General features: G+C 37.6%; 3 protein-coding genes across 3 annotated transcripts; 2 read left to right on the top strand and 1 right to left on the bottom strand.

Moving 5' to 3' along the window:
- Positions 1-619: 619 nt before the first annotated feature.
- Positions 620-4,774, bottom strand: LOC137734014 (cell division control protein 2 homolog). Its single transcript, XM_068473256.1, has 9 exons — positions 4,624-4,774; positions 4,198-4,240; positions 3,911-4,095; positions 2,819-2,939; positions 2,200-2,373; positions 1,772-1,935; positions 1,523-1,610; positions 1,326-1,379; positions 620-885 (listed from the first exon to the last, which is right to left on the bottom strand). The coding sequence occupies exons 2-9, from the start codon at positions 4,204-4,206 to the stop codon at positions 796-798; spliced, it is 885 nt and encodes a 294-aa protein (XP_068329357.1). The 5' UTR covers positions 4,207-4,240; positions 4,624-4,774; the 3' UTR covers positions 620-795.
- Positions 4,775-9,822: 5,048 nt separating this feature from the next.
- On the top strand, positions 9,823-10,506 carry LOC137733604 (uncharacterized). The gene has a single exon (XM_068472736.1). The coding sequence runs from the start codon at positions 9,823-9,825 to the stop codon at positions 10,504-10,506; it is 684 nt and encodes a 227-aa protein (XP_068328837.1).
- A 10,430-nt stretch (positions 10,507-20,936) lies between these two features.
- On the top strand, positions 20,937-26,806 carry LOC137735279 (uncharacterized). Its single transcript, XM_068474693.1, has 4 exons — positions 20,937-21,206; positions 21,511-23,715; positions 25,594-25,904; positions 26,146-26,806. The coding sequence occupies exons 2-4, from the start codon at positions 21,527-21,529 to the stop codon at positions 26,505-26,507; spliced, it is 2,862 nt and encodes a 953-aa protein (XP_068330794.1). The 5' UTR covers positions 20,937-21,206; positions 21,511-21,526; the 3' UTR covers positions 26,508-26,806.
- Positions 26,807-27,459: the final 653 nt, after the last annotated feature.

Raw genomic sequence — 27,459 nt, 5'->3', positions numbered from 1 at the left:
CTGTGTCCATGTGTCAAAATTTTTTTAGTTGTTATAGCCGTCAAGTAATAATTAATAATGAAATCACTAATTTGCCCTTAAATTTGACGAAATTGATTCCGCAATCTAACAAGGGGTAAATTGATTGATTTTAAATAGTTCAAAGGGTTAATTTACCAAAAAACTAGTTTAGAGTGTCAATTTCAACTCAAGTGACAATTCATAGGGTCAATCGCAATTTACCCTTCATACAAAGGTTGTTGAAATGTCAAATTTCAAGTACGTAAAGAAACTACGTCAACAATTGGCTCAACATTGCTTGAAGCAAAACAGTGTATGAAGCAGCACCATATGACACAACAAAGGCACACATTTGGCATCAATCATAACGGTTCAAAACACAGAATTTCCAGAGGAACCAAACAAACACCTAGCAGACGCAGGGTCAGCCTGCTTTGGTAGCAAGATGAAAATGAGATCGCATGCATTTCCGTTGAACATGTGAAATCGAAAACATATCCAAAGCAAACTCTCTTTTATATTCCTCGAAGGAAAATTGTTTCTCACAGGACATGAACTGTCAATTACAAGCTGTATATCATTAAGAGAAAATAAAAGGTAAAGGAAAGAACTGAGGGCAGGGCAAACTGTAATTCATAATAATATCTGCTGAAAGCCAAATCAACGAATTGGAACCATGTCTGCGGAATGAGGAGGAAAAATCACAAGCAACACACAAACTCTCATTCAAACAAAGTTCACAGGATGCTACACTATAGTATAAACATTCTCTGCCAGGATGTGAAGATGGGAGCATTATGGTACAAACGCAATATCTTTGAAGTACTCATGCTCAAGAGCGCTCCTGGCCGTAATCCTTTTGCTCGGATCCAAGCACAGCATTTTCTGGAACATTAAAAAGAAAATACTTAAACAATAGAAAACCGCAGTGCAATATATTCTTTTGTATCGTGTTTAGCATTCATTTTCTTCCTCTATGAAGCTCCTTCTAAATTTTCTAGATGTCATGTGCACTGGATTCTTTAAACCTTAGAAATTGACAAATCCTTCCTACTCGTCAATCTGTAATGTTGCGGGATTTGGCTCATTAAAAGAAAATACCTAATTATCATGTAGAACAACAATGGACAACAAAAACCATAGGACTTTGCTTCCAGGCTTATTAAAGGTATTTCTCTTTTGAAAATACGGAAAATACTCTTGTACTCCCCCCATATACCATTAGAAACACCTTTGTGGGATCAACTAGGACTTAACACCCACAACTTAGTACATATATGAACAGTTTTTCCCCATTGAGGTGCAGAAATTTAATCTGAACTTACAGAGAGAAGATCAACACCAGCTGAATCAAGATTTGGAACTACACTTGCCAAATCCTACAAAGTAAAGGATGCTTTACTTAATATTGTCAAAAACACAGAGGTTGACGATTTTTATAATTGGAGTAGATAGCAACTTTACAATCGGAGATAGCAACTTTATAAACGGAGTAGATAGCAACACACATAAAATATATTACCTTAGCACCCCACTTGGGAAAGGAAGATCTAAAATCAGGCAAAGAATTCACTCCAGGCCATGTATCCTCTGTTGGAGTACCCGTGATTCTTCATATGAAAAGCAACAGTGTGAGTAGGATAGGATACATTGAGGATGACGAAATACATTACATGGTTTACAGACATCCGGATGCATATAACTTCCAGGAAAAGTACAACAAAAAAAAAGAAAGGAAACAAAAGCATAGATTTGGTTGGGAATCTTTCACCTAAATATCTTGAACAGTTCATCAATCTCAGAGTCCCCAGGAAATAAAGGCCGTTGGTTTACCATCTCAGCAAATATACAACCCACTGACCACACATCAACTGGGGTGGAGTAATGGCGAGAACCAAGCAATATCTCTGGCGCTCTGTACCAGAGGGTCACCACCTATGCCGAACCACCATATTTAAATCATTTTCTTCAACATTAAAACACACACTCACACAAACCAATAGCTCTCAGATGTTAACATATCAAACAACCCAAATGTTTTAATTTCAGTACATGTGACTGCATCATGTTGCTGTTGCTTACTGCCACATCTTTTTTTCACATTCAAATGCTATTGATTAAAATGTGAAAGAAAAGAAAAATATCCAAATTTTACTGCAAACAGCTAAATGTCATGATCTACTAGAGACGCATTCAGACCTCATGAGTAAATGTCCTAACAGGAATACCAAATGCTCTAGCCAGTCCAAAATCTGCAAGCTTTAGTGCATTGGTACGACGATCTATCAGCAGATTCTGGGGTTTCAGATCTCTATGAAGAACTCTATGTGAATGACAATAAGCAATGCCTCTGAGAATCTGGTAAAGAAACATCTGCAGAAAGAGGACACGACCAATTACATTCCATTGTAAGCTTATTATTTCAATAGTTTATTACATAACAAAAGAAAACTCATAGACCGATGTAAGGTAACCTCAGTAGAAACTAGAATCAAGGATCACAAGCATACACTACTTGGGCTTTAAAAGTACTTGAAATCTGCTTTGCAATCTAAGAGAAGAATTGAACAGGTAAATAAATTAAAAAAAAGTAATAGCAGGAACTAAATACAAAGCTTCCAGATGCTAGCCTAATATATTTATTTTGTAAAGCTAAATTTCTTAAAAACAATTAAAAAACTGCACCAGATATGAAATACTATTCTCTGACCACATATCTACTCAATGGACACCAATTATATCATTTAGAGGTTTCTAAAAGTAAAAATCTCCATATCACAGAATCACAGAGTTTAAAGTGCAGAAAGTAGTCACTCACTTTTATTTGGCGAGGGTCCTTTGCAAATTCAGGAGTAGAATCCATATGCTTCTTCAGATCCAAGTCCAGGTACTCAAAAACCAGATACAAGCGCTTCTCACTGTGCACTACATCCTGCAACCTGTCAAGCAATATCCATATGTATTTGTAAAATCTAAATAATTTTGCAACGCAACCAAGCTTTAAGGAAAGATGATAATTTCAAATTTTTTTTCTCAGTAGTATAGTTTGTTTTTAATTCAACAGAATGATTGTGTTTTAAACATCTCTAGAGGACCCATGTTGCACTATTTTATTTTTTGGGTGCTCATGCTGGGAAATCATGCGTTCATTAGACATTGAAAGAAATGCTAATTCCCTGGTCAAGCTCAGACAATCCAGGAAAAACAACATGCCCAGAGTGAAGTAAAACAATGGTGATTGTCAAGCTCAGTCATGCTATATTCTCCGGTTTTGAGAAAGTTTAGGATAAAGTTCAGTTTTTATCTGCATTGTGGGCATCATTATGCCAATCATCTAGAGGAATTTCACTCCTTAATTCACTAGATTGGAAGGCAGCTATTTTATGGTTCATTTTTTCTTTTGTCATCTCTTTGGAGCTGTTAGTATTTTCCTGAGCTGTTGTTGTGTTTTTTTCTGCTCCGGTTGGTCTTCTTGACAAACTTCTTTGTATTTTTTTTACTTTGTTTTCAATATAATCATATCCTTTTCACACAAAACAAAAAATAAAAAAATAAAAAAATAAAGTTGATCGATTCAGTTTCCGTTAAAAGGGAATACAAATAGGAAGAAGCACATGATACAACCAAAAGATAATTGCAGTCCAAAAATAAAATATTAACTTGAGATCAGTCTTAGATTGATAGGTCTACTTTTTTTCTCCTCAACAACAGGTAATACCTTCAGCAGTTCTATTAGTCAGAAAAGATGAATGGCCAAACATGTAAATTCAAGCTGTAGATTGGGAAAATTCATCAATCTCTTGATCAGTGAGCGAAATTTTGCTCATCTTCCTGTTCTAGCACTCCAATAATTATATCATAAACTACTAAAATTGATGAAATTAGTCCACATACACAATGAAATGTATACCTGACAATGTTCCCATGCTGCATTTCTTTCAAGAGGGAAATTTCGCGTATAGCAGTGCTTGGCACTCCCTCATCTTCCTGCTCCAAGCGAATTTTCTTTAAAGCTATAGTCTCATTAGTGACACGATCACGAGCCTTGTACACAACTCCATAAGTTCCTTCACCAATCTTCTCAACTTTCTCGTACTGCAAAACCGCAAACATCACAATCATAGCAAATTCTATTGATACAAAAATAAACAATAATCAAAGATCAGAAGCCATAAAAATGGCACAACCATCACTAACCTGGTCCATACCGTCTCTCTGCTCAAATCCAAGCCTTCAAATCCTAAAGCAAACAGCAAAAGTACCCGTATCAATCGTAATTTTTAACTAAACAAAATCAAACAATCCCAGTTCACTAAAACCTGCTATAACCTCACATTTTCATCTTACAGGCCCATATCATTTCTCAAACACCTTCAACATTCGTACCGTGACTTCACTACCCATTACACAACAAATCAACTCTCAAATCAACCACCATTGAGCATACATTGCATTACAACCATTAGATCAACGCACAAAATCTCAAAAACCAATCATCAATACAAACGCAACAAATCAGTGGCTAGCGAGGATCAGTGAGCTCGATTTACAGAATTAAGCATCCACATTACGCAAGCAAGCAATTTCAAGAAGCAAAAGAGTAAGCATATAATAAGCACTTACCCAACGGATCCTCCTTTGAAACCCTAAGACTCCGATTCCTCTGTCTCCTTCTGTGCCGTTGTGCTAGTCCCGATTGCAGAAAATGGAGGAGGAGGAGGATGAGGAGAGCCCTAATTGCTTGGAAGGACTCCTTTTGTGTTTGGGTTCCACCACTTCTCCAAAGTCTAACTTTTATTATTTTCATTTCTTTTTTCAATTTCTTTTTCTTCTTTTACTTGCAACCTATATTAATATAATAAAAGAAAATATTTAATTTGGTAAACTAGATGGATGAGTGAAATTAGAGAATTTGCCTCGAATACGTACATGAATGATATCAAATTGATAGAAAGCGTCGGAACGTTACCATTTGACCGTAGAAAGAGTGATCGTGTATAATAATTATATGTGATCATTAAATGATAATTGTGTTACATGCATGTAATTATGTAAATATTGTAGACAATCTCGAAATTGAATTTTTTTTGTACTAACACATAATTCCTCCCGAAATGAAAAAGGTATATTGAGGGATTGGATCATTGGAAGATCTGCTGGGAGATTTGTTTCCATGTACGAATTTTAAAAAACGAAATAAAATATATAAGTAGACATTTAAATGAAAAGTTAAAAGCAAATAAACTAATAGAGAATTTAGACCATCTGTAATCATGCTTTTAATTTTTAATTTTTAAAAAATGAAATAAAATATATAAGTAAACATTTAAATGAAAAGTTAAAAGCAAATAAACAAATAGATAATTTAGACCATATGTAATCATGCTCTTAATTTTTAAAACTATCAAAGTGTTATTTTAGGAGCTCTCTAAAAGAACTATACTCCACGTTGAGTCATAATGATTATGAGTCAATAATTAGTTAATAGGTGTTGGAACCAAACTTTCACATTGAGTAAGCGAATATGACCATCTACACAAGAGAACAAACAATTGTATTTAATCTAAGGTATCGGTTTGTTATCGGTCAAATGCCCTCCGATAGTCCAGTTAGTATAAACATCTTAGAATTTAAGCATTGAGCAAGAGAGCAAAGCATGTCTTACCATTGACATGGCCTACGTGGTGTATTTATATTAGTCACAAAAGAGTCATTTTAGGATATTGAATCTGTATTAAATCGGGAGAATATCCAGCATAAGATATTGTTGAATTATCAGAGAGATGGGCTAAAGACACACTTCCAATTAGGTCTGGCAAACAGGTCGTGTCTATCGTGTTTGTGTCGTTTTCGTGTAACACTTATTATCTTAACGGATTATGTCGTGTCACACTCATTATCTTAACAGGTCTTTAACATGTTGGGTCACTTTACCTGTTAACGGGTAAAGTGACCTGACCCGTTATGACCCGTTAAGAAAAATATATTTTTTTTCTTAAATTTGCACATACCACACATTGTCACATAAATATTACATCAAAACATTAAAACACCTTTGTCGTTTAAGTACTACATCTACACTCGAAAATAAAAGCCTAATAAAAAAACATTCATACACTACTAGTCTATTACAAAATATTAAATGTGCAAGGATATGCAAAATGAAAGAGTTTTGGTTTTCAAAGTTGTGAAGTCTTTCTCAAAAGTTTAAACCTTGTCAATGGAACTCAAAGCTTGCATGTTATTCCTTTTATAAAATCCTCAATTTTCATCGATCATCATGAGGAAATTGTATTGAAACTTTGGCTTGATCTATTGCCTTCAAGAGTTATGTTGATGATGTTTTCAATAAGATTTTCCACGTCAGAACTCTCTTCCGCATAAACTAAGTATAGAAAAACCAAAGATTAAAAATCATTCAAATTATGAGAAGCTTACCAAAATAATTATGAAAAAAAATAAAACAATAGTACTATACCAGATAAAAATATATTACCTCCTTTTCCAAATAGTCAATCTCGTGTGCACAACAAAGCTTGAACTATTTTTGGTAACAATGAACTACGATACTGATCTAGTACTCTTCCCCCAATACTAAATGTAAATTCTGATGCAACAGTTGAAATGGGAATTGTTAACATATCTTTTGCCAACTGAGAAAGTATCGGATAATGAAAACGCTCCATTTGCCACCAAGAAAGAACATATATGTCTACTTTTCTATCTATTCTTTTATCCTCCAAATACTTCGGCAATTCATTTTTTTCAATTGAACTTGAACCATCGTAATATTATCAAAATCCTATATCATAAAAAATAAAAACGAAAACGTAATAAGAATCATGCATCATGTCAATTTCAAATACAATATCAACATTTTTTATAGTACTACTACTACTGCAAATATATAAAGTAAATAAAAACAAACTTAGGTTACCTCAAAGAGAACATCTTCAGATTCTGTTTGATGATTAGGCACTGAATTCACTAAAGTAATTGAATTATCAAGATGCGAAAGTTTCCAAGCACACACCAAAAAGAACATTCAATTTATCATTAACCTTTGTAAATTCGATCGAATTCACACCATGAAGCTTTGCCAAAATCAAATTGTACTCTGACCAATACTTCTCAAACTTCGTATACATGTAAGTCCTCATCTTATTCATGAAACTTTCAGAGTCATCCATAGTTGCCTTAATTTGAAGTTGAATTACGAACACCTTAGGGAAGAACAAATTTGATGTGGTGTACTTTGTACCAGAGAATAAGCACATAACCACATAAAAGTACCCCAAAAACTTGGAAATCTTCATTGTTTTATCTCACTCTTCAGAAGAAAGACAATTACTAAAATTGAAATCACTCAACCCTAAATGAATCAAAGCATATCGATAGAAAATTGCACTATCTAGCATAATATAGGTTGAGTTCCATCTAGTAGGGACATCTTATCTCAAACCTCTCCTACTATCCAATATCCCTATTTGTCTAGCGCATTCATAAAACTTTAGTTTCCTAGCCTCAGAGCCCTTTGTATACTTGATGGATTCACGAATCTTTATCACCGAAGAATCAATTTTTTTAAGTCCATCTTGGACTATCAAATTCAAAATATGAGCACAACAACGCATATGAAAGAAGTCACCATTCATCACGAGAAGACTTCTAAGATTCAATTGATTCTTCAAAATGCTAACAAAAGAAATATTTGAAGAAGCATTATCCAAAGTAATGGAAAATAAATTCTTCTCAGTCACCAATGCATTAATTTTCTCAAATAATGCAACACCAGTATGCGGAGGAGGCATGTGACAAAAACTTAAAATTCTTTTATGCAATTTCCAATCTTTGTCTACAAAGTGAGCAGTAAGAGTAAGATACACATCAGTGCATTGCCAGGTCCATAAGTCTGATGTCAAACAAATTCTACCTTCAATTGAGCCAAACAAATTATGAAGCTTTTGTTTTTCATTTTTGAACATCCTCAACACAAAGGCTTTAATTGTATTTCTACACAGTAACTTAATATCAGGAGATATATATCTAAACAAAGCCCTAATTCCCTCATATTCAGAAAAAACTAGAAGGAAGATTATGCTTGATGATGGCCTCTACTAATAAGCCACGGAATACCACAGGATCAAAGTTTTGGGAACAGAATTCAGACACTGAAAATAATTCACCAGTCAGTCCAAGGCATGTTTTCAAATGTCTATTCATATTACCCATCCCATGATGACTATCATCTATTATCAGTTTCTTACAATCTTTACATTGAGCACGACTTTTACCATCTTCAAAAATAGTAGTCACTTTGTTGAAAGTTTTCCAAATAGGAGACATGAGTATTCGCTTACCTAATTTGATCACTCTAGCCTTTTTCTTTGCCGGACTTGTATTTGTATGTTCTGTATTTTCACTTCCATGATCAGTTTCTATTCCCATTATAACTTCCACTGACCATCCATCACTAAGGTTCATAAAATCTTGCTCTACAGCATCCATTGCTTGAAGAAAGAAAAACAAAACTGTAAAATCTTGCTCATACCAATTTCATACCATATCCATTTCAATTTCAATTTCACATATCCATATCCATTCAAATTCACATATCCATTTCAATTTCAATTTCACATATCCATTTCAATTTCACATATCCAATTCAATTTCACCTATCTATATCCATTTCAAATTCACATATCCAATTCAATTTCAAAATCTAATTCACATATCCACAAATCACAATCCAATTTAAATTTACTTTCAAATCACAATTCAATTAAAAATACCTTGCACTTGCAGATTGCAGCCTTGCTTAATTGCTTTGCTTGTTCCAAATCTCCAAATCTAGAAAACAAATATAGACCCCACTTATTAACTTTAAGTAAATAGACCCCAAATGAAACATAGATACAAATGAACTCGCGATGTTCAAAATTAAAAAAAAAAGAGTTTTAACGAAAAGCCGATGGTACTGTTCACTTTAATGAAAAACCACATTTTTACACTAAAAAGTCGAACCTGATACTATTCACTTTACCCTTTATTTTGTCTTTATCATTAAAACTCAAAGTTTTCAAGCCCTTTTCATTAGTTTTCCTTTTAAAAAAAAGACCTGCCTGCCAATTGTCAATACTTGGGACAAATAATTCCATACAGATAATTAAGACATTACATCTACTACAGCAAAACAAAAATAGGTGGGGCATCACTACTCTGTCGTTGCCTGCCTCACATGCCACCTGAATTCTAACCCTCCCAGTCCCCTGATAACATATCCCCAATATATATAATATATAACCTCCCCAATCCCTTGATAACATATCCCCAATATATATAACATTAAGTAATGAATACGGCTTACAATACGACTAAATGGTGTGACATAATAAAGTTAATTTACGTAAGTACATCTATACTCCTAAATTTCAATGCTTGATTCTATTTCTACCTCGTCCTTTTGTGATTTTCAAGCTTACGAAGCCAACGCGAAGCACGCTTGCACGATCGTTGGGTTTTTTTAACGTTTGCAAACTGTTGAGAAGTCAATGATATCATTCCTGATATCTTGGCTTAGTTTTAGGAAACTATCTTGTAAATTGTTTGTAATTTATTTGTGATTATCTGTAAACCCTAGAATGTAGGATAGGTTACTTCTTCGGCAAGTACTCTCTTTGTATAAAGTCTCTTAGTATCAATTGAAGAAAATAATCTTCTGCAAAAATATTCTTTGCATTCTTTACATGGTATCGAGAGCTAGGCTGAAAACCTAGTTCCTTCCGCTGCCTTTTGTTTCTCTGTTCTTTTCCGTCGTTTGCCATGGCTACCGACGCTGTTTCTGGAAGCAATTCCGATGCAAAGGCTAATGTTTCCAACCCTTTTTTTATTCATCATTCTGATCATCCAGCCATGATGCTGGTTTCAAAGCCCTTGAATGGGGATAATTATTCAACTTGGTCTCGTGCTATGAAGATCTCCTTGAGTGCCAAAAACAAACTTTGTTTTGTTGATGGCACTGTCCTTCAACCTTCTGTCAAGACCAAGCCGGACGATCACGCTTCATGGCAGAGATGCAATGACATGATTGTAGCATGGATTATTAATTCCATTAACTCGGATATTACTGACAGTATCATTTATATGACTGATGCTCATGCAATTTGGGAAGAATTACGTGAGCGCTATTGCCAAAGTAATGCTCCTCGAATTTTTCAACTACAACGGGACATTGCTTCACTTACACAAGATCAACTCTCTATTGCTGCATATTATACGAAGATGAAAAGTTTATGGGATGAGTTGTTGTCCTACAGTGACTCCGTTTCTTGCACTTGTGGAGCACAGAATGAGAGGAACAAGTTGATGCAGTTTCTCATGGGACTTAACGACTCCTATAGTGCTGTTCGAGGGCAGCTTCTGTTGATGAATCCTCTTCCAACTGTTCGTCAAGCCTATGCATCGATTTCCCAGGAGGAGAAGCAAAGAAGCCTTGCTTCTTCCTGAGTTACTACAGGCACAGCAGCCATGGCTGTGCATCACAGTGGTTTGAAACCTTCTAATCGCAAAACCTTGCATTGTACTCATTGTGATCAAGACTACCATACCATTGATACCTGCTATCAACTTCATGGGTATCCACCAGGACACCGTTTGCATAAGGTTAAGCCACAAAAAGGGAACCATCGTCCTAAGACGGAACGGGGTTCTTCCTCGGCAAATCATGTCTCGGAAAATGCAGCCACCAAAAAGGAGATGCAGTCCGTTATGTCTGGGCTCTCTGATGCCTAGTTTCAACAAATTCTTCAAATCATGAATGGTCAGGGTAGTGATGAACAGCCATAGGCCAATGCCAATGCCGCCAAGATAGGTTTGTCAAATCCCTCTTTGCATCTCCATCGATGGATAATCGATAGTGGTGCAACGGATCATATCACTTCCTCACCAGAATTGTTAACTAATGGTGTTGAAAATAAGAAACTGTCACCTGTTTTGTTACCCAGTAGAGAGACAGCCTGCATACTTTCCACCGGTCACATTCCTTTGAGTTCTACTTTTAGATTGCAAGATGTGTTATGTGTGCCTATCTTTAAAGTAGATTTGATGTCAGTAAGTCGTATTACGAGAAGATTGCATTGTTCAGTAACTTTCTTTCCTTCTTGGTGTGTTATGCAGGACCTAACGACGAGGACGGTGATTGGTTTGGGTAAGCGAAGAGGCGGGCTGTACTACTTGGTGGCCTTGGCTCCTGCGCAATCTCAGCATCCTCAGCGATTCTGCAACCTTGTGCTTTCACCTACGGAGCTATGGCATCGGCGTTTGGGTCACTTGTCAGCCCCTCGTTTAGATTTCATGTCCAAACAATTGTTACATTTCCCTTTTGCATCTAATAATGCTTGTGATGTTTGCCCTTTAGCCAAGCAACATCGATTACCTTTTCATGTTAGTTCTATTTCTTCTAATAAACCTTTTGTTTTGATTCATTGTGATATCTGGGGACCCTTTAAAGTTGCATCTACTTCTCGAGCAAAGTATTTTTTAACCATTGTAGACGATTATTCTCGCTTCACATGGATTTTCCTTATGCAACACAAAAATGAAACACAATCTATTCTCAAGAATTTTTTTTCATTTGTCAAAACTCAATTTAACACTTCTATTCGTCAATGGTGGGGAATTTTTTTCTCTTCGTGACTTCTTTAAAGATCATGGAGTGATTTACCAACATTCTTGCGTTTATACGCCTCAACAAAATGGGGTCGTAAAACGCAAGCATCGCCATATACTTGAAACCGCTCGTGCCTTGCGTTTTCAAGCTAATCTTCCCCTCCACTTTTGGGGTGAATGTGTGCTCACAGCCGTTCATCTCATTAACCGTCTTCCCACACCCATTCTTTCCAAGAAAACGCCTTTTGAACGTTTATATTCTACACCTCCTACTTTTTCACACCTTAGAGTCTCTGGTTGCCTTGCTTTTGCCACTGATGTTAATGTGAATCACAAATTTTCTCCTCGTGCCCACAAATGCATTTTTATAGGATATCCTATTGGTCAGAAAGCCTACAAGTTATATAACCTCACCACTCACCAAATATGTACTAGTCGTGATGTTGTCTTCCATGAAAACATTTTTCCTTATCAAACCTCGCCTTCTTCTTCCCCTCAACCTGTGTCTTCACCTGTCCCACTTATTTCACCTCACTTACCTGATCCCGTGTCACCCCCCGACCCTATGATTCCACTTGAGTCGTCCCCTTCCGCTGATGCCGGCTCTCCCACGCCTCCTGCACCGCTTCCTGCATCTGCCGTTCCTGACCTCCCAACGTCAGCGCCTGCTCCTGCCCCGGTGCTCCGTCGCTCTAGCCGTCATTCTTCTCCGCCACCCAAGTTACGTGATTATGATTGTCCTACTCTCAAGCTTACCCAACCACATCCTCCATCGTCTTTGTCGTCTGGTCACACTCCAGGTACACGATATCCACTCGCTAATTACCTTACTTACCATCGTTTCTCACCTGCACAGCAATCTTTCCTTGCCCATATTACTCAACAGGTTGAACCCCGGAGTTACGAGGAAGCTGCTAGTTTTCCTCATTGGCAAGCTGCCATGGCTTCTGAATTAGAGGCATTGGAAGCTAACCAAACTTGGTCTCTTACTTCCCTTAGAGGCATTGGAAGCTAACCGTTCTGATGGCTCCATTGAGCGCTATAAGTCACTTTTGGTTGCCAAGGGCTATACCCAGCTTGAAGGTGTTGACTTCCATGACACGTTTTCTCCTACTACCAAGATGGTCACTGTTTGGTGTTTATTGGCTCTTGCTGCTTCACGGCAGTGGTCTCTTCATCAGTTAGACGTTAACAACGTTTTTCTTCATGGTGACCTTCATGAAGAAATTTATATGACTCCTCCTCCAGGTTTTCGGCGACAGGGGGAGAACTTGGTTTTTCGCCTCAGCAAGTCTTTATATGGGTTGAAACAAGCTTCCCGTCAATGGTTTGCAAAGTTTTCTGACTCTGTTCAATCCGCTGGTTTTGAACAATCCAAGGCTGACTACTCGTTATTTACCCGGAAACAAGGCAAGTCTTTTACAGCCCTCCTAATTTATGTTGATGATATTTTGATTACGGGGAATGATTCGAATGCTATCGATGCCCTAAAACAGTTCCTTAATGGTCGTTTTAAAATCAAGGATCTTGGTAATCTAAAGTACTTTCTTGGGATCGAAGTATCACGTTTTAAGAAAGGAGTCTTTATTTCCCAACGAAAATATGCTTTAGAAATATTAAAAGATGGAGGTCTTTTGGGAGCTCGCCCTGTTGAATTTCCCATGGAACAAAATCTTAAGTTATCAGACAATGGTGCAATTCTCAAAGACCCGACCCAATATAGAAGATTGGTGGGGCGTCTGATATACCTAACAATCACTAGGCCGGATATAACCTATTCCGTGCATGTGTTGAGTAGGTTTATGCATGAGCCTCGCACACCACACATGGAAGCAGCCCTTCGGATTTTGAAATATATCAAAAATACACCTGGACAAGGTTTGTTCTTCTCTTCTGAAAATGATTTAGCCTTAAATGCATATTGTGACTCGGACTGGGCAGGTTGTCCAATAACACGAAGATCAACTACGGGGTATTGTATTTTTTTGGGCTCTTCATTGATTTCTTAGAAGTCAAAAAGACAAAAGACTGTGTCTTTATCATCAGCGGAGGCCGAGTATCGAGCCATGGCTGGAACTTGTTGTGAATTATCATGGCTACGATATTTATTGAAAGATCTAGGTATACTGCATCAAAGACCGGCTCTGCTCCATTGTGACAATAAAGCAGCTCTTCACATTGCTGCTAACCCAGTTTTTCATGAGAGAACTAGGCACATAGAAATGGACTGTCACTTCATCCGGGACAAGATACAAGACGGTTCAGTTGTTACGAGATTTGTTCCTTCTTCCAATCAACTTGCAGATGTACTCACGAAGCCATTAAGGAAGGAAACTTTCTCAAAGATCATTCACAAGTTGGGAGTTCTCAATATCCACTCTCCAACTTGAAGGGGAGTGTTGAAAAGTCAATGATATCATTCCTGATATCTTGGCTTAGTTTTAGGAAACTATCTTGTAAATTGTTTGTAATTTATTTGTGATTATCTGTAAACCCTAGAATGTAGGATAGGTTACTTCTTCGGCAAGTACTCTCTTTGTATAAAGTCTCTTAGTATCAATTGAAGAAATTAATCTTCTGCAAAAATATTCTTTGCATTCTTTACACAAACATGCCCCAACCCAGAAACTCCAAAATCAGAAAATCCCCAGCCATTAGTTTTAATTTTAACAAAACCCCAAATCACTAGTTTTTGAAAAAAACATAGAATACCCAAAATACAAAATTCATACTTTTAGTGTGTGTGCTTGTTGCCTGTGTGTGGTTTTCTTGTGGTTGCCGAAGTCGAGTTGAAGGAAGTGAACGGAGGAGGATGAGAGAGAGAGGCGAATTAAGGAGACGGCGCAGGAGTAAGTCTGGACTGGAGAGATCAAGTGAATGAAAGAAAAAAGAATGATAACCTCCAACCTAATGCATAATGGACGGCTGAGATTAAATCTCAGCCGATCCAATGGTCACCAATTTTTTAAATTTAATTATATATATAATTGTTATAGTTTTTAGGGGTATAAAATTGTTAAATCAATACATATAATTATTATAGTATTTTTTTTAGGGCTATAAAATTATTAAATTAATTTTTTTGCTTATCGTGTATCATGTTACCCACGTGTATACCCGAACCAACCCGTTATCTTAACAAGTGCTTGTTGGGTTACCCAATAACGACCCGATTCGTTATCGTGGCGGCCCAAACACCTGTTAACTTCGTGTCGTGTCATGTCAGGTTATCGGGTTGTGTCAAGAATTGTCAGGCCTACTTCCAACAACACCGATATTGTGCCCAACTTGCTAATTCCATTTGCAAAATCTGTCAAGTGTGGGGTTTTGTCACAAAAGGTTTTGGTGTTAGTTGGAGCGAGGTGTGAATATTTAAACACTTCTTTTCTAATAGATATAGTCGATGTGAGATATTTCAACAAGCCTCGTCATGTGAGACCCAATTAGTGGGTCACACATGGAAGATCCATACATTGACAATCACGTGGAGCCAAAGGAACTCACCCTTCACACAAGACCAAGGGACTCACCATCATTGTGGGGGGCCAAAGTGACCCACCCATCACGTAGCAGTACGAGCTCGCTCCCTGACTCTAATATTATGTTGAATATTTAGAGAGACTAGTCAAATGTCCACTTCTAACAACACCGATATTGTACCCAACTTGGTAATTATCACTTGCACAATCTATCAGGTGTTGTGTTTTATCACAAAAGGACTCAATGTTAGTTGGAGTAGGGCTATGATATTTAGACTATTCTTTTCTAATAGATATGGGCGATGTGGGATATTTCAACATGCTTTGTCACGTGAAATCAATTAGTGGGTCACACGTAAGAGATTCGCACATTAACAATCACGTGGAGTCAAGTAGACTTACCCTACCTATGGGGCCAAGGGACCCACCATTATTGCGCAAGGCCAAGGAGACCCACCCATCACGTAGCAATACTAGGTCACTCCCTAGCTCTGATAACATATTAAATTATGAGAGAGACAGGTCAAATGTCCACTTCCAACAACACTGATAGTTTCTCCAACTTGGTAATTACCACCTACACAATCTGTCAGATGTGGGGTTTTATCAAAAAAGATCTCGGTGTTAGTTAGAGTGAAGCTAGGATATTTAAACTCTTATTTCTCATAGACATGGTCAATGTGGGATGTTTCAACATATATTACTTCACTTTAGGATTGTGATTACTTGCACGCATGCTAATTCCTAGATTGTAGGAATTTCCAAGAATATAGGATACCAATATGATCCCTAGGTGGATGTCATTGAAAATATTTGGAGTTCTTTTTCTATAAACCCTTTCTTTAAGTTAAACTTTCTAACATGTTTCTTTCACCTTTTTGGTAGAGTCTAGGCACTTACTATGGATGCATCCCTGTAGAGCTAGTTAGAGACGCTTTCCTTACAAGCAACCTTTAATAATTGACTCCATGCAGGCCCCTAGGTAAACTGATTGACTCTAGGCATGTCCTTGGATAAAATTACAATCATTTTCTGTAGTTGGAAATGGAATAGTTAAAATAGTAAATTACATTTTGCCCTCAGGTTTGTGTTCAATTGCAATCTCATATAACACTTAAAAGCATTTCAGTCACGTATGTTTACTTGTTATTTCATTTGAATGTCAGACAATAGTTAGTCATCGTTAAATTGGTCGTTGAGTGATGGTGTGACAAGCTAAGAGCCCACATTTTGTTGATTTGCAGTCCAAAAGTGTGCCAAGTGGTTAACTTTTTTTATACGTTACTCGCTCTCCCCTTCTTTCCCCTAACCACCAAAAATCATCCCATTCTCATTTCACTCTCCAAATCTCTCAACTTTCACTTAGAGAGCATAATCCATGAATTTGCTTTTGCGTAAATTACGTAACCGCATCTCTATTTCCTACCAACAACATCGTTATTTAGCTTCCTTCCAAATTCTTCACGAGTTTCAACTCATCAATGATGCAGATGAATTTCTTACAAGCACCTTCCACCATTTTCTCCCTCAAGAGAGATCCACCTCAACCTTTGACCAAGTTGAGGTGAGGATAAACCTCATCGGTGCTGTTAATCGGGAGATCAAAAACGGGGTGCAAATCAAGGTCTGACAACGAATTCCAAGAGACAGGGCTTGTGGGTATTCCTACAAAGTTCTGAAGCTACCCCTGTTTCAAAAGCTTGACGATTCAGTCGACGGCGTGCTTGGCGGTGGAGCCAATACCGAGGTCGAGAACCATGCCAAAGATGAAACACTAGACGAAGGAGCCCGACCTTCATTTTCCGATCTATCTCTCTTTAAGATCTTCTTTTTTTTTTTTCCTTTTTTTTTTTTTCAAAGTTTTTAGGGAAATACCTCAAAGTGGGATATTTTCTTAATCTTGGGATAGAAATAGAATTTTTTTTAATATGCATAGAGCATGCACACACCATGCACATTCGCTGAACAGAAATAGGATTTTCCTACACCTTGAAATGACCTAATTGCCCTTGTATATAAATGGGTTATTTCCTCCCATTTTCTGAAAACTGTCTCTCTTTACTCTCACTCTACTCTCTTTTTGCTGAAGAACCCTAACGATGCACTTACCCTTTAACAACCCTCTTCACCGGCGGCAACCCTTTCTCTCTCACCAATGGCCATCCTTTCACTAGTCCCCTCTCTCTTCTGTTTTCGAACTAGTGACCCAAGATTCATATCGCATCTAACTTTTAGGTGGCAATACAATTCCCAACTCACAATCCCAAAAGATTGGTGTGTAATGGATAATAATTCATCCACCAAAGATCTCATGAAGGTCACAAGTGGGATTGGATGAATCAACAAAAGCCAAAGCCCATTATGAGTGATACAGGTTTCTTTACGATATTTGGAGAAAAATATTTTTAATTTTTTTTAAAGGTTTGTTTATGGGTTTTGATTTCAAAATGCAATATTTATGAGTATTAATTTATGGGTTCGTATGTTTTATAGATGCTGGGTTTCTTGGCTTTACCTGTATTTTGTGGGTTTGTGGGTTCTATGGCTGGGGTCAAATATTTCTTGGCTTTGGCTTCAATTTTTCCAGAAAACTATACATTGTATGCACACGAGATGCATAAAAGCGGTCAAAGTTGGGTTTGTGCTCAATTATTGTAGTCTAATTTTGACGTAATGTGATGAACAACGACACAGAATCACGTCTTATATGATGTGCACTATGTCCACATACTATGCACACACTAAGGACACTATATGATCTCCTATGGTCTTGATATGCACACTGCGTCTTGAATACTAAAAACATATAAACTTGAATTGGAAAAATTAATTTTTTTTCCAAAATCCTTTTAGGTCAAATTAAGTACCCAAAATTAAAACCCACTACTTTTGTGATATATTATTATTAAACATTGCGAAATTTATGAGTTGACATGAGGAAAAAGCACATCTTACACGTATTGAATGTAATGCACAACTCAAGTAGGTTAGGACAAGACATGAAGGTTATGTACATCAAATCTACACCGCATCTACCTTGTCTTGTCAATTTGCTAAATAGTTTGTCAACCAATCCATTTAGAAACAAAGCATGGAAGGAAAATTTTGATATCCAATTTGCACTTTATTGCTTGGGATTTCACTACTATAAGAATGGTGCGTTTTCGAAGATATGAAACGCTAAAATAATGGGGTAAGTCTCATCCCTTTTAACGCCTAGTCTTGAAGAGAATCCCAAGGCCAACATGCTAATGTCAACTGGGTTTACAGTAATGTGTGGGAAAATTTTGATTTTTGACAAAGTACAATACTGGTATATTCCAATTTGTGTTTCAGTTCAATTGCAGAAATGTCACAAAATTTTTCCAATGTGTGCATCGACGTGCATATGTTGTACAGGTTGCATACATAAGGTGTGTATGTCTTGCGCATGACATATTATGTGCTTATGATATTAAAAGGTGATATGCATTTAATGTGCATTCTGTGTGCATGGTATGTGCATATAATAAGGATACATAGTACGCATGTTTATTGCACAACAATAAAATGTCATATAATCCCATTATGGTTGACGCAGTTCTTTTCCCTTCGCTAGTTGACGAAATTTCTCAAAGCCCTTGTTGCATTCCTCCTCTATTTCGGCCTTTCCTCCGAGAACTCTCGTACGACTCAATATGACCCCGACGCTTCTGGAACAATTCAAAATTTAGGAATGTGATTCTTTCTCTAGACGTGTTAGCCTTTGTTTTCTGCTTGCTTGCACGGTAGAACGCTTCGTTGACTTCATCGTTGAGGTCCACAAGCTCTTTTTTTGCCTTCATTAGCTTGTGGTTCCAATAGTCAGCGATGCCCGTCTCATAGTCGAGTCTCCTGCGGACCTGATTTATACTTTTCAGCGACGTCTCTGAGTCCACAGAGCTAAACAATGATGTAGGATTTACCTTCGATGACCCCAGAAGTGGAGGAGGTTCCATGTTGTACCACTCGTGGAACTCTGAGTTAAAGCTCTTAGTTTCATGTGGGAACTTTGACATGTGTTGTGGTCTCAATTGTTTTGGCTATCTGGGAAATCTAATTTTTTAGAAGGGTTAATGGTTATTGCAACTATGTGTGAGAAACATATTTATACACAAGTCTACCATGATGAGGATGAAATCAATTGGGTAAAAGAGGGAATGTGTTGAAGGTGCTTATGTGGTGAAGATGTGATGCATGTGACCTTCAAAAGTTGTAAAAATCCCCACCACTACTTTTTTGTCCTCTAACTTGAAAGATGCTTCCAAATGTTGTTACTTTATTTCCAAAATAAAAGTTAGTGTGTTGTCAAATCTCACATTCCATACATCATGTTGTACATAGGTTGGCCCATGCATATCTAATTATTTTGTAATTGTGGGGACTATACATTCATAGTTTCAACAAGACATGGGTTCGAAACTTAGAGGTGTTTACATTTTTTGTTTTTTCAAAACCCATTGTTATGGTTTTAAGTCATTGTCTGAAAGACCTTTTGAAACCCAGAATCCAACACCTTGTATATACTGATAACAATATACAAGCACATGGCAAATCATATATAGATGACAAATGTGCATGTCATGTGCATATCGTGTACAATTTCTTTGATATTGAACTAAGACTTGTAATTCACAAACATTTTTCAGACAAACACCCATTCCATATCGAATTCACAAAAATTTGCAAGTTCATAATAAAATTAACAAATATTGAGCATTCTGTAACAAACCCACAAAGCCAAATCCACAAACACAACTCCATGAATCTTCAATACCCGAAACAAAAATTAAAATGCAAAACTCTTAAGATTGAAACCCAAAAATCTAAAATAACAAAACCCATAAACAAATAAAGATTTCTAGAACACATTTCGAGCCCTTTCTTCCCCATCCTTCTTTTGTTCAACTTCCCATCTCTGCAAATCCAAAAAACCTAATTGAACAAACAAGTAATTAGTTGCAAAAATAGAGATAATGACCGAGTTAGAGAGAGAAAGAGATGAGAGAGAGAGACGAACCTAATGACAGGGGAAATAAGGCTGCCGAAACTTCACTAGTCGGAAAGAATGGAACTTTCCTGCCAAAACGAAAAATTTGGTACAAAAATCATATCTTTAAGGATGGAACATTGATGCAAACGAGAAACCCTCACCTCAAAGCTTCACTCTCGGCTTCTCTCTCTTAGAAATCGGAGCTAAGAGATTTGAGCTCAATCTAGAAACCCAGAGCTCATAGAGCTCTCTCGGCATCCTCTCTTCCAAATGACAAAAAATGATGAAATGAGTACGGGTTTTTAGTATTTATATGTGGGCATTTTAGTAATTTCGATTTTGTGCATGGTGTGCATGGCCGGTTTGTCCTATTTCTGTTCCAAAATTAAGAAAATGTCCCATTTTAGAGTATTTCCCTAGTTTTTAACCACTTGCACAAATTTAGACTCTAAATCAGCAAAATGTGAGCTCCGTGCTTACTACACTATTACTTAACGACCAATATAATGAATTGGCTAATGGTTATATAACATTAAATAAATAATAAATAAATGTATGAGATTGAAATATTGTTTGAGGTTGCAAATAAACACAAACTTAAGGAGTCAAAATATTGTTTTCCTTAACCACAAAGTAAGTTTAAGCAACCTTTTTGTTTTTTTTTGGTCAAAGTAAGTTTAAGCGACGGTTGCGATGAAGCCAAACAGTCATAAAGTTATATCCTTTAAAAAGTAATCCTCCAGTCAAAGTAAATGCAATTAAAAAGTGCTCCCCACTAACAAAACCGCATCATCTTCTTCCCAGTCTCCTTCCAACTGCGTCGATTTCTCAGAATACTCTCTGAGCGACCAACCCAGAAAACCAAGAAATTTAAGTTCCCAGTGGAAGAACGACGGTCTTAACGCATCAGTTTCTCTTGCCCGTCGGCTCCAATCACAAAATTTGAGAAGAAAAAGCGGCAAATTTCTGGTTTATGATCGAGAACTGAAGGAGTCTGAGAAAGATCGATCGTATTCATGTACAGAAATTTCATGGATTCCCAGCGAAAGGTTTGAAATTCTCACTTTTCATGGAATTCAATTTCCGTTCGGTGATCTCTGGTCGAATAATATGAATGTTTTTCTGGTTAGGGGTTTCCCATTTGCACTGTGATTGGATGGGTTACTAGGATTAGGGTTTTCGAGCTCTTATAATCATATTTGTTCAATTATATGACATAAAAATTTGAGGATTTTTAGCTGTGAATCTCAAAATGCATTCTGGGAAGCATGAAAATTTCAATAAAAAATCTCCAGCTTCTAGATTACATGCCCCCCACCGATTTGAATTGGGTCCTGACCCGTATAGTAATAGTGGTAGGAGGAGTAATATGCGAATCGAGGCAGCTGATCAGTCTATTGGGAGGAATTTGAGCCCTCGGGGATTGCCAGGGGATGTGGGTTTGAGTCAAAGGACTGCTTCTGTTGAAAGGAGGGACTATGGTTGGCATTTGGGTGGTGGAAGGACTGATCGGGTGAGGCGGAGGTCAAGATCCAGGTCGCCACTGCAGCCTTTTGGTGACATGCGGAAAAGGCCACATTTTGATGAGGGAGTCGGGGTTTTGCCTAGGAATTATTCGCCACCTCTAGTTGCACCTGTTCCTTTGGAGTTACAACACAGAACTGGATTGGCTGAGCCTGCAATATATAGTGTGAATGACGATTCAAATAATAGACGAGTTTACGGGTCTGAGAATAATGACTCTAGAATCAGTAATGAGGAATTGAATGGAAGCAGATTGTCAGTTGGCGGTACACATGAGGCATTGAGTAAAAAATCAATGCATGTGGAAGATGGTGCGGTAAGAGGATCAGAACCCGCACTTATCCAAGATAACACTGTACTAGGAACATATTGGCCACCTCCAGACCTGCATCCTGTGACAACCCCTGCAGAAGGCAGTGAACACCTACCATCATCATCACGGATTATGAATGTACGCCATTTTCAGCAAGAAAGGCCTCAGTACATGGATCCTGTTGCTTTGGATAGATTACCAGTGACAGAATCCTACAAAGGAGAGAAACACATTTTTCCTTCAAGGGATGGTTTGTACCCAATGATGTCAAGTGCTCTTAATACGGATTTTCATGCTAGAACCTCCACAGACATAAGGAGTGACTTTCAAGATTCCTACCGAGGTGGCCGTCACTTACCTTCTATGGATGAGTATTCAAGTAGCAGCCGGAAGTTTATAGAGTCCTCGAGCATTAATGCATATAGGCAAAGGCCACCAGCAGATTATTCTAGAGATCCTGATTCTGGCAAGAGGAGTCTGGCAAGTTACCAGAGTTATAGTCCTACTAGAGGTGAGCATGATGATTATTGTTTTCCCAAATCAAGGGGCATGCCAATTGATGATCGCGGATATCCATCTGATGACTTACATAAAATGATGCCTCCACGACCTCAACTTGACTATGATCATACTCGAATGGTTTATGAGCATCAAAATTTGTCAAGACCTGGTAGTATGAACCCTGTTATGGATAGAATGGATGATACTGAGGGATTTTCTGGAAATTCAAGAAAGGGCATTATGCTAAATAATCCTACTTTGCAAAGGCAATCTTTAATAGACTACCCTGATTCAAGAAGAGTATCAGAGACATCAAAGCACGGTGCGGAATATTCAGGTTCAGGACGCACACATGTCAATTTAGGAAGGAGAAATCCACAAGATTATGAACTATCCCATTTCGGGGCATCCCAAGATTTTCAGGTTGCACATCCAAAAGAAGATTATGGTTTTGAAAGAGATGTGAATATGAAGTATCAGGACAGGCTGTCTCCTGTATCAAAATATGAGTCAGAAATGCATGGACATCCTGCTGGAATGCAGATTATGAGGGAGGAGCTTGGAATATATGAGCCATCAGATAGGATGCTCAAAAGAAACTATGCTACTGAAGAACATATGAGTACACATAATCCTAGAACTATTATGTCTAGTAAGTGGGCATCTAGAGAATTCCAAGATTTATATGATAGTGGTGAAGAGTGGAATGATGGAGATGTAGGCAGTTTCTGTACATCTGCATCAGCTGGATTTGATCATGATAGATACAGTAAGGCTAAGAGGGTATTTGTTGGGCGCCATCATGATGATTGGTTGCCATCTCAACACTCTTTTGAAAATGCGCAAAGGCATTCAGTCAGATTCTATAAACAAGGTGATCGATATATAAAGGGTCATCGAAGGTCTGGTCCATTAAGTAGGCATAAGCCGCACCACACTGATATAAAAAGTGGTGTTCACAAACAGCACCGAGTTTGGAAAAGACATGATAGTTATTTAGAAGATGTCCATGCAAGTGATGATACTGATGTTGATGTATCAGAAAATGGGCTGAGCTCTGCAGGCCCTGAGCCATCCGAGGACTCTGAGGAGTTTTTGCAAATGGTAAATGAAGCCTTTTTAACATTTTCTAAAAAGCTAAATATGAACTCGGCTGTTCGGAGAAGATACAAGGAACAAGGAAAGGCTGGTACTTTGTTCTGCATCGTATGCGGCCGAAGGTTTGTTTTCTTTTCTGTCATGTTCTTTCTAAGTGGGACTCCAGTTTCCATATTTTCATTCAGGAGGTTTTCAGCATTACTCATATTGATGCAGTCAACTCCTGCAGTTACTTTAAGCTTTTGTTACTTAGGGTTCTTTAGTATTACTCAAATCACTTTGGTATGACCTTAAATTTGTGATAGTTATGTGGTCTTTTGATTCTTTCCTTGTTCGTTGGGTGAACATCTACTAATATGAAATGGTGTTTACGGAGTTGTTCATTACCAATCATGGTTGAAATTTCCAAGAAACATGGTTTTTGTAGTGGGAAAGACAGACAACATTTGATGAAACAAGGGTCGTCCTAGTCCAGCGGAAACTAATACAGGACCTGTTAGTGTTTTTTAGTTTCTTGTTCACTAGCAAAAGTAAATGTGGATCTTCTGTACATAGTTCCAGGCTTTGGTGCTGCAAAGAGTTTATGCAAATTGGTTTATTGTTTGAGGTGGAGGGATAGGATGTACGTAGGATGGACTGTAGAACAAGAGTGAAATGAGGTTCTTGATTTGAAATGATACATTGATTCAAATAGGCCTCTCGGAAAGGGAAATCAATTTCTCATTCCGTACTCTGGTACAAACTTAATTGCTGAAGCCATTTTGGTATCCTGTTATTGGCATCCAGGTCGAAATGCCTAGTGTTTCATCACTCATACATGTACTTATTATACCTGAGCATTTTAGGAAATATTCTCAGGACGTTGAAGTATCTTTGGAGGACATTCATTCACCAAAGGACATTATTTTTTGTAATGCATGCAAAAAATGTGATCATAAAGCATATCTGTAGCCTATGAAGCAGTGTTAAGCTCCTTAGCTTCTCACTTGGAGTAAATTTATCTTTGAGGCTCTGGAGTCCATCATTGTATTTTGTAGATCCACAGTATGAAGAAACTGGCCAGTTATGTAGAAACTCGCTAGTTGAGTAGAAGTTAGCTAGTTATAGTCGGTAAGAAATGGGAAAGAAGATTTGCAATGAAAATTGGAGTAATAGGTTCTGAGGGACTAGAGCGCACGGAGTGATCTACAAAGTCAGTAACATTGAGATCAATCATTTGGTTTGCTAACAATGCATGGTAATAATATGATTGTTCATGTTGTTATCATGGGAAGACCAGATATTTACTTGGTTGTAAGGTTGAATGTGCGGGCTACTTCCTATATGCTCTGTGGAAGATAATTTTGAGCTTTTAGAAAAGATGATTAGAACCCAAATTAGAAATAAATAATAAAATGTCATAAAACTTCTAAGGGTGAAATTAAGAAAGCATTCGTTGGACAAAGTTGTATCGAGAGTTAGATGCGCATTGGTTTGTTTTGTTACTGCTCCAAGGTTGATGCGTACTTACTTTTATGAGGATATCTACTATGTCAGAGACTTGTGTCTTAAATTGATACAAGTTTGTCCCAAGCCTGATAATGTGGTAGTTTGTTGCTGGTATAAAGCATCACAACTTATGAATGTGTATATATACTGGATATGAAGGAACGAAGCTCTGCCTCAAATGAGAGGCTAGATGATTAATTTGAATCAACCAAGGCTGTAGCAGTTGAGGTCTTCAAATAGCATTTGGTTTTGTTTCGACAAAAAAAAAAAAAAAAAAAAAAAAAAAAAAAAGCATTTGGTTTTGTATTCACTGTTTTTTGTTTTAATGAAGTTTGTCTTTAATTTTTGAATTTTAATATAGGATACTGATTAGGGCGTGAAATTTGTATATGATACTACTTAAATGGGATATTGTAGATGTTTCTGCCTTAATATTTTTTTTTTCTCTGGTAGAAGTGGTACTCGCGAATACGTACTTTTTTTATTTTTTATTTATCTATGCTGTGTTGCAGCTTGTCGAAGGAGTTCATGGACACTCAGCGCCTGGTAACACATGCATATATGTCTCACAAAGTTGGGCTGAGGGCACAGCACTTGGGTCTTCTAAAAGCAGTTTGTGTTCTGTTGGGATGGAGTACCGTTGTCCCCCCTGACACGGTCACTTGGGTTCCCCAGGTCCTGCCCAAGGCAGAAGCTTTGGCTCAGAAGGAAGATTTGATTCTCTGGCCTCCTGTAATTGTTGTCCACAATATTTCTATGTCTGACAACAATCCTGAATGTTGGAAGGTCGTATCCATGGAGGCGCTCGAGGCTTTTCTAAGAAGTGAGTGACTTTGTTTTTATTATTTGTAGTTATACAATACTTACTGAAGCTATTAAATGCTTGAGCATAAAGTTAGACAAAATATTAAATAAGTAAACTAGAAAAGAATGTAATCACGTCGTATGCAGGCTAAGCGGATATCAAGGCAAGGTACCATTTGGGTTTCTGGATCTTTAAATTATTTGGAGTTAGGTGGGCAATTTTTTGTTTTGAAACTTTTGGGTTCGACATGACGTGGCAGGTAACGGTTTAATCAAAGGAAGAATCAAGATTTGCCTGGGCAAGCCTGCTGACCAAAGTGTTTTGGTGGTGAAGTTCTTGGGAACGTTTACTGGGCTTGGGGATGCGGAGAGGATTCAGAAGCATTTTGCAGAGCATAAGCGTGGCAGAGTAGATTTTGAGCGAGCAATATCCTCAAATGGCAAAATTGTGGAAGCAGCAATGCAGGGAGACAACCCAGAGGAGCGATTTCTATATGGGTATATGGGCATCGTAGAGGACTTGGATAAAGTGGATTTCCATACCAGGAGCTGGACTGTGATAAAGAGCAAGAAGGAGATTCAGGACCTGGCCAATGCTCCCGTCAAACCTGATGAGAGGTAGTTCATTGCTGTGCACAAATACTGATTTAAGGATCATGCTTTAGGTTTTCTCTCGTAGAACATAAAGAGAACCGAAAAGAGATATATCGTGTAAAGAACTCGAAGTCACCTATAGCTTGTGTTATTAGTGCAATACTGTATTCTGAACTCCTGGAATGCCGAATAGTTTGCTTGTAATTTATAGGCGTGCTGCTTTCATTATGTAAACATCCTAATGTACCGTTTATGTGTCAATTTCGTAGTCATGTTTGTGAGGCGATTTCAAAGACATTAATCCAACTCACAATCAGTGTGTCACCATGTGAACTTTTTGATGATCCAAGAAGATCGACATTTTGTTAAATTTAAATTCTCGGTGTTTGATTTGTTTTGCAAGTAGATTATGTGGTTATTTTTGGAACAGATGGGGATCTCCGCACTTGACATTCCCATCTCTGTTTTTAGGGTTTTGGGGTAAGAGTTGAAGGTTTTGGGTTCTGGAGTTGATGGTTCTGTGTTAGGGTTTACAGAAACTGCGATTGTGCAAAATATGAGTGCCAAAATCTAATAAGGCGCCCAGATATTTAATATAAATAATTTTTCAGTGTACTCGAAATAATGCGGTACATCATGGGCGGGTCATAATATAAGGAAGGAACATTGGGAAATATGCTCCGCTTACATTATACCACCATGTGTTCCCGGTACAGGTATTAAATATGAAGCTGTGAAAAGTGTAGGAAACTTTGATCTACTTGCTCATCTGGTAAGTAAATCTGCACTGGCATATGAGTTTCTCCTGGAATTTCAACTAACCAACTTCTGTCTCTCACTTGTAATGTCACAAGTCCGTAGACTGTCCAAGCCACCGGCGATCCCCAGTAGTACCATCTCCGCCGTATCGGAATTAGCTGCAAAACGAGCATATCATAATAACTGAACGGATTCAAATCGACGGAACTTTACTAGCGAGT

This window comes from Pyrus communis, chromosome 5, assembly GCF_963583255.1.
Source record: "Pyrus communis chromosome 5, drPyrComm1.1, whole genome shotgun sequence".
In the NCBI taxonomy this organism is placed as follows: domain Eukaryota; kingdom Viridiplantae; phylum Streptophyta; class Magnoliopsida; order Rosales; family Rosaceae; genus Pyrus; species Pyrus communis.
This window is presented reverse-complemented; position numbering and strand designations above follow the sequence as displayed.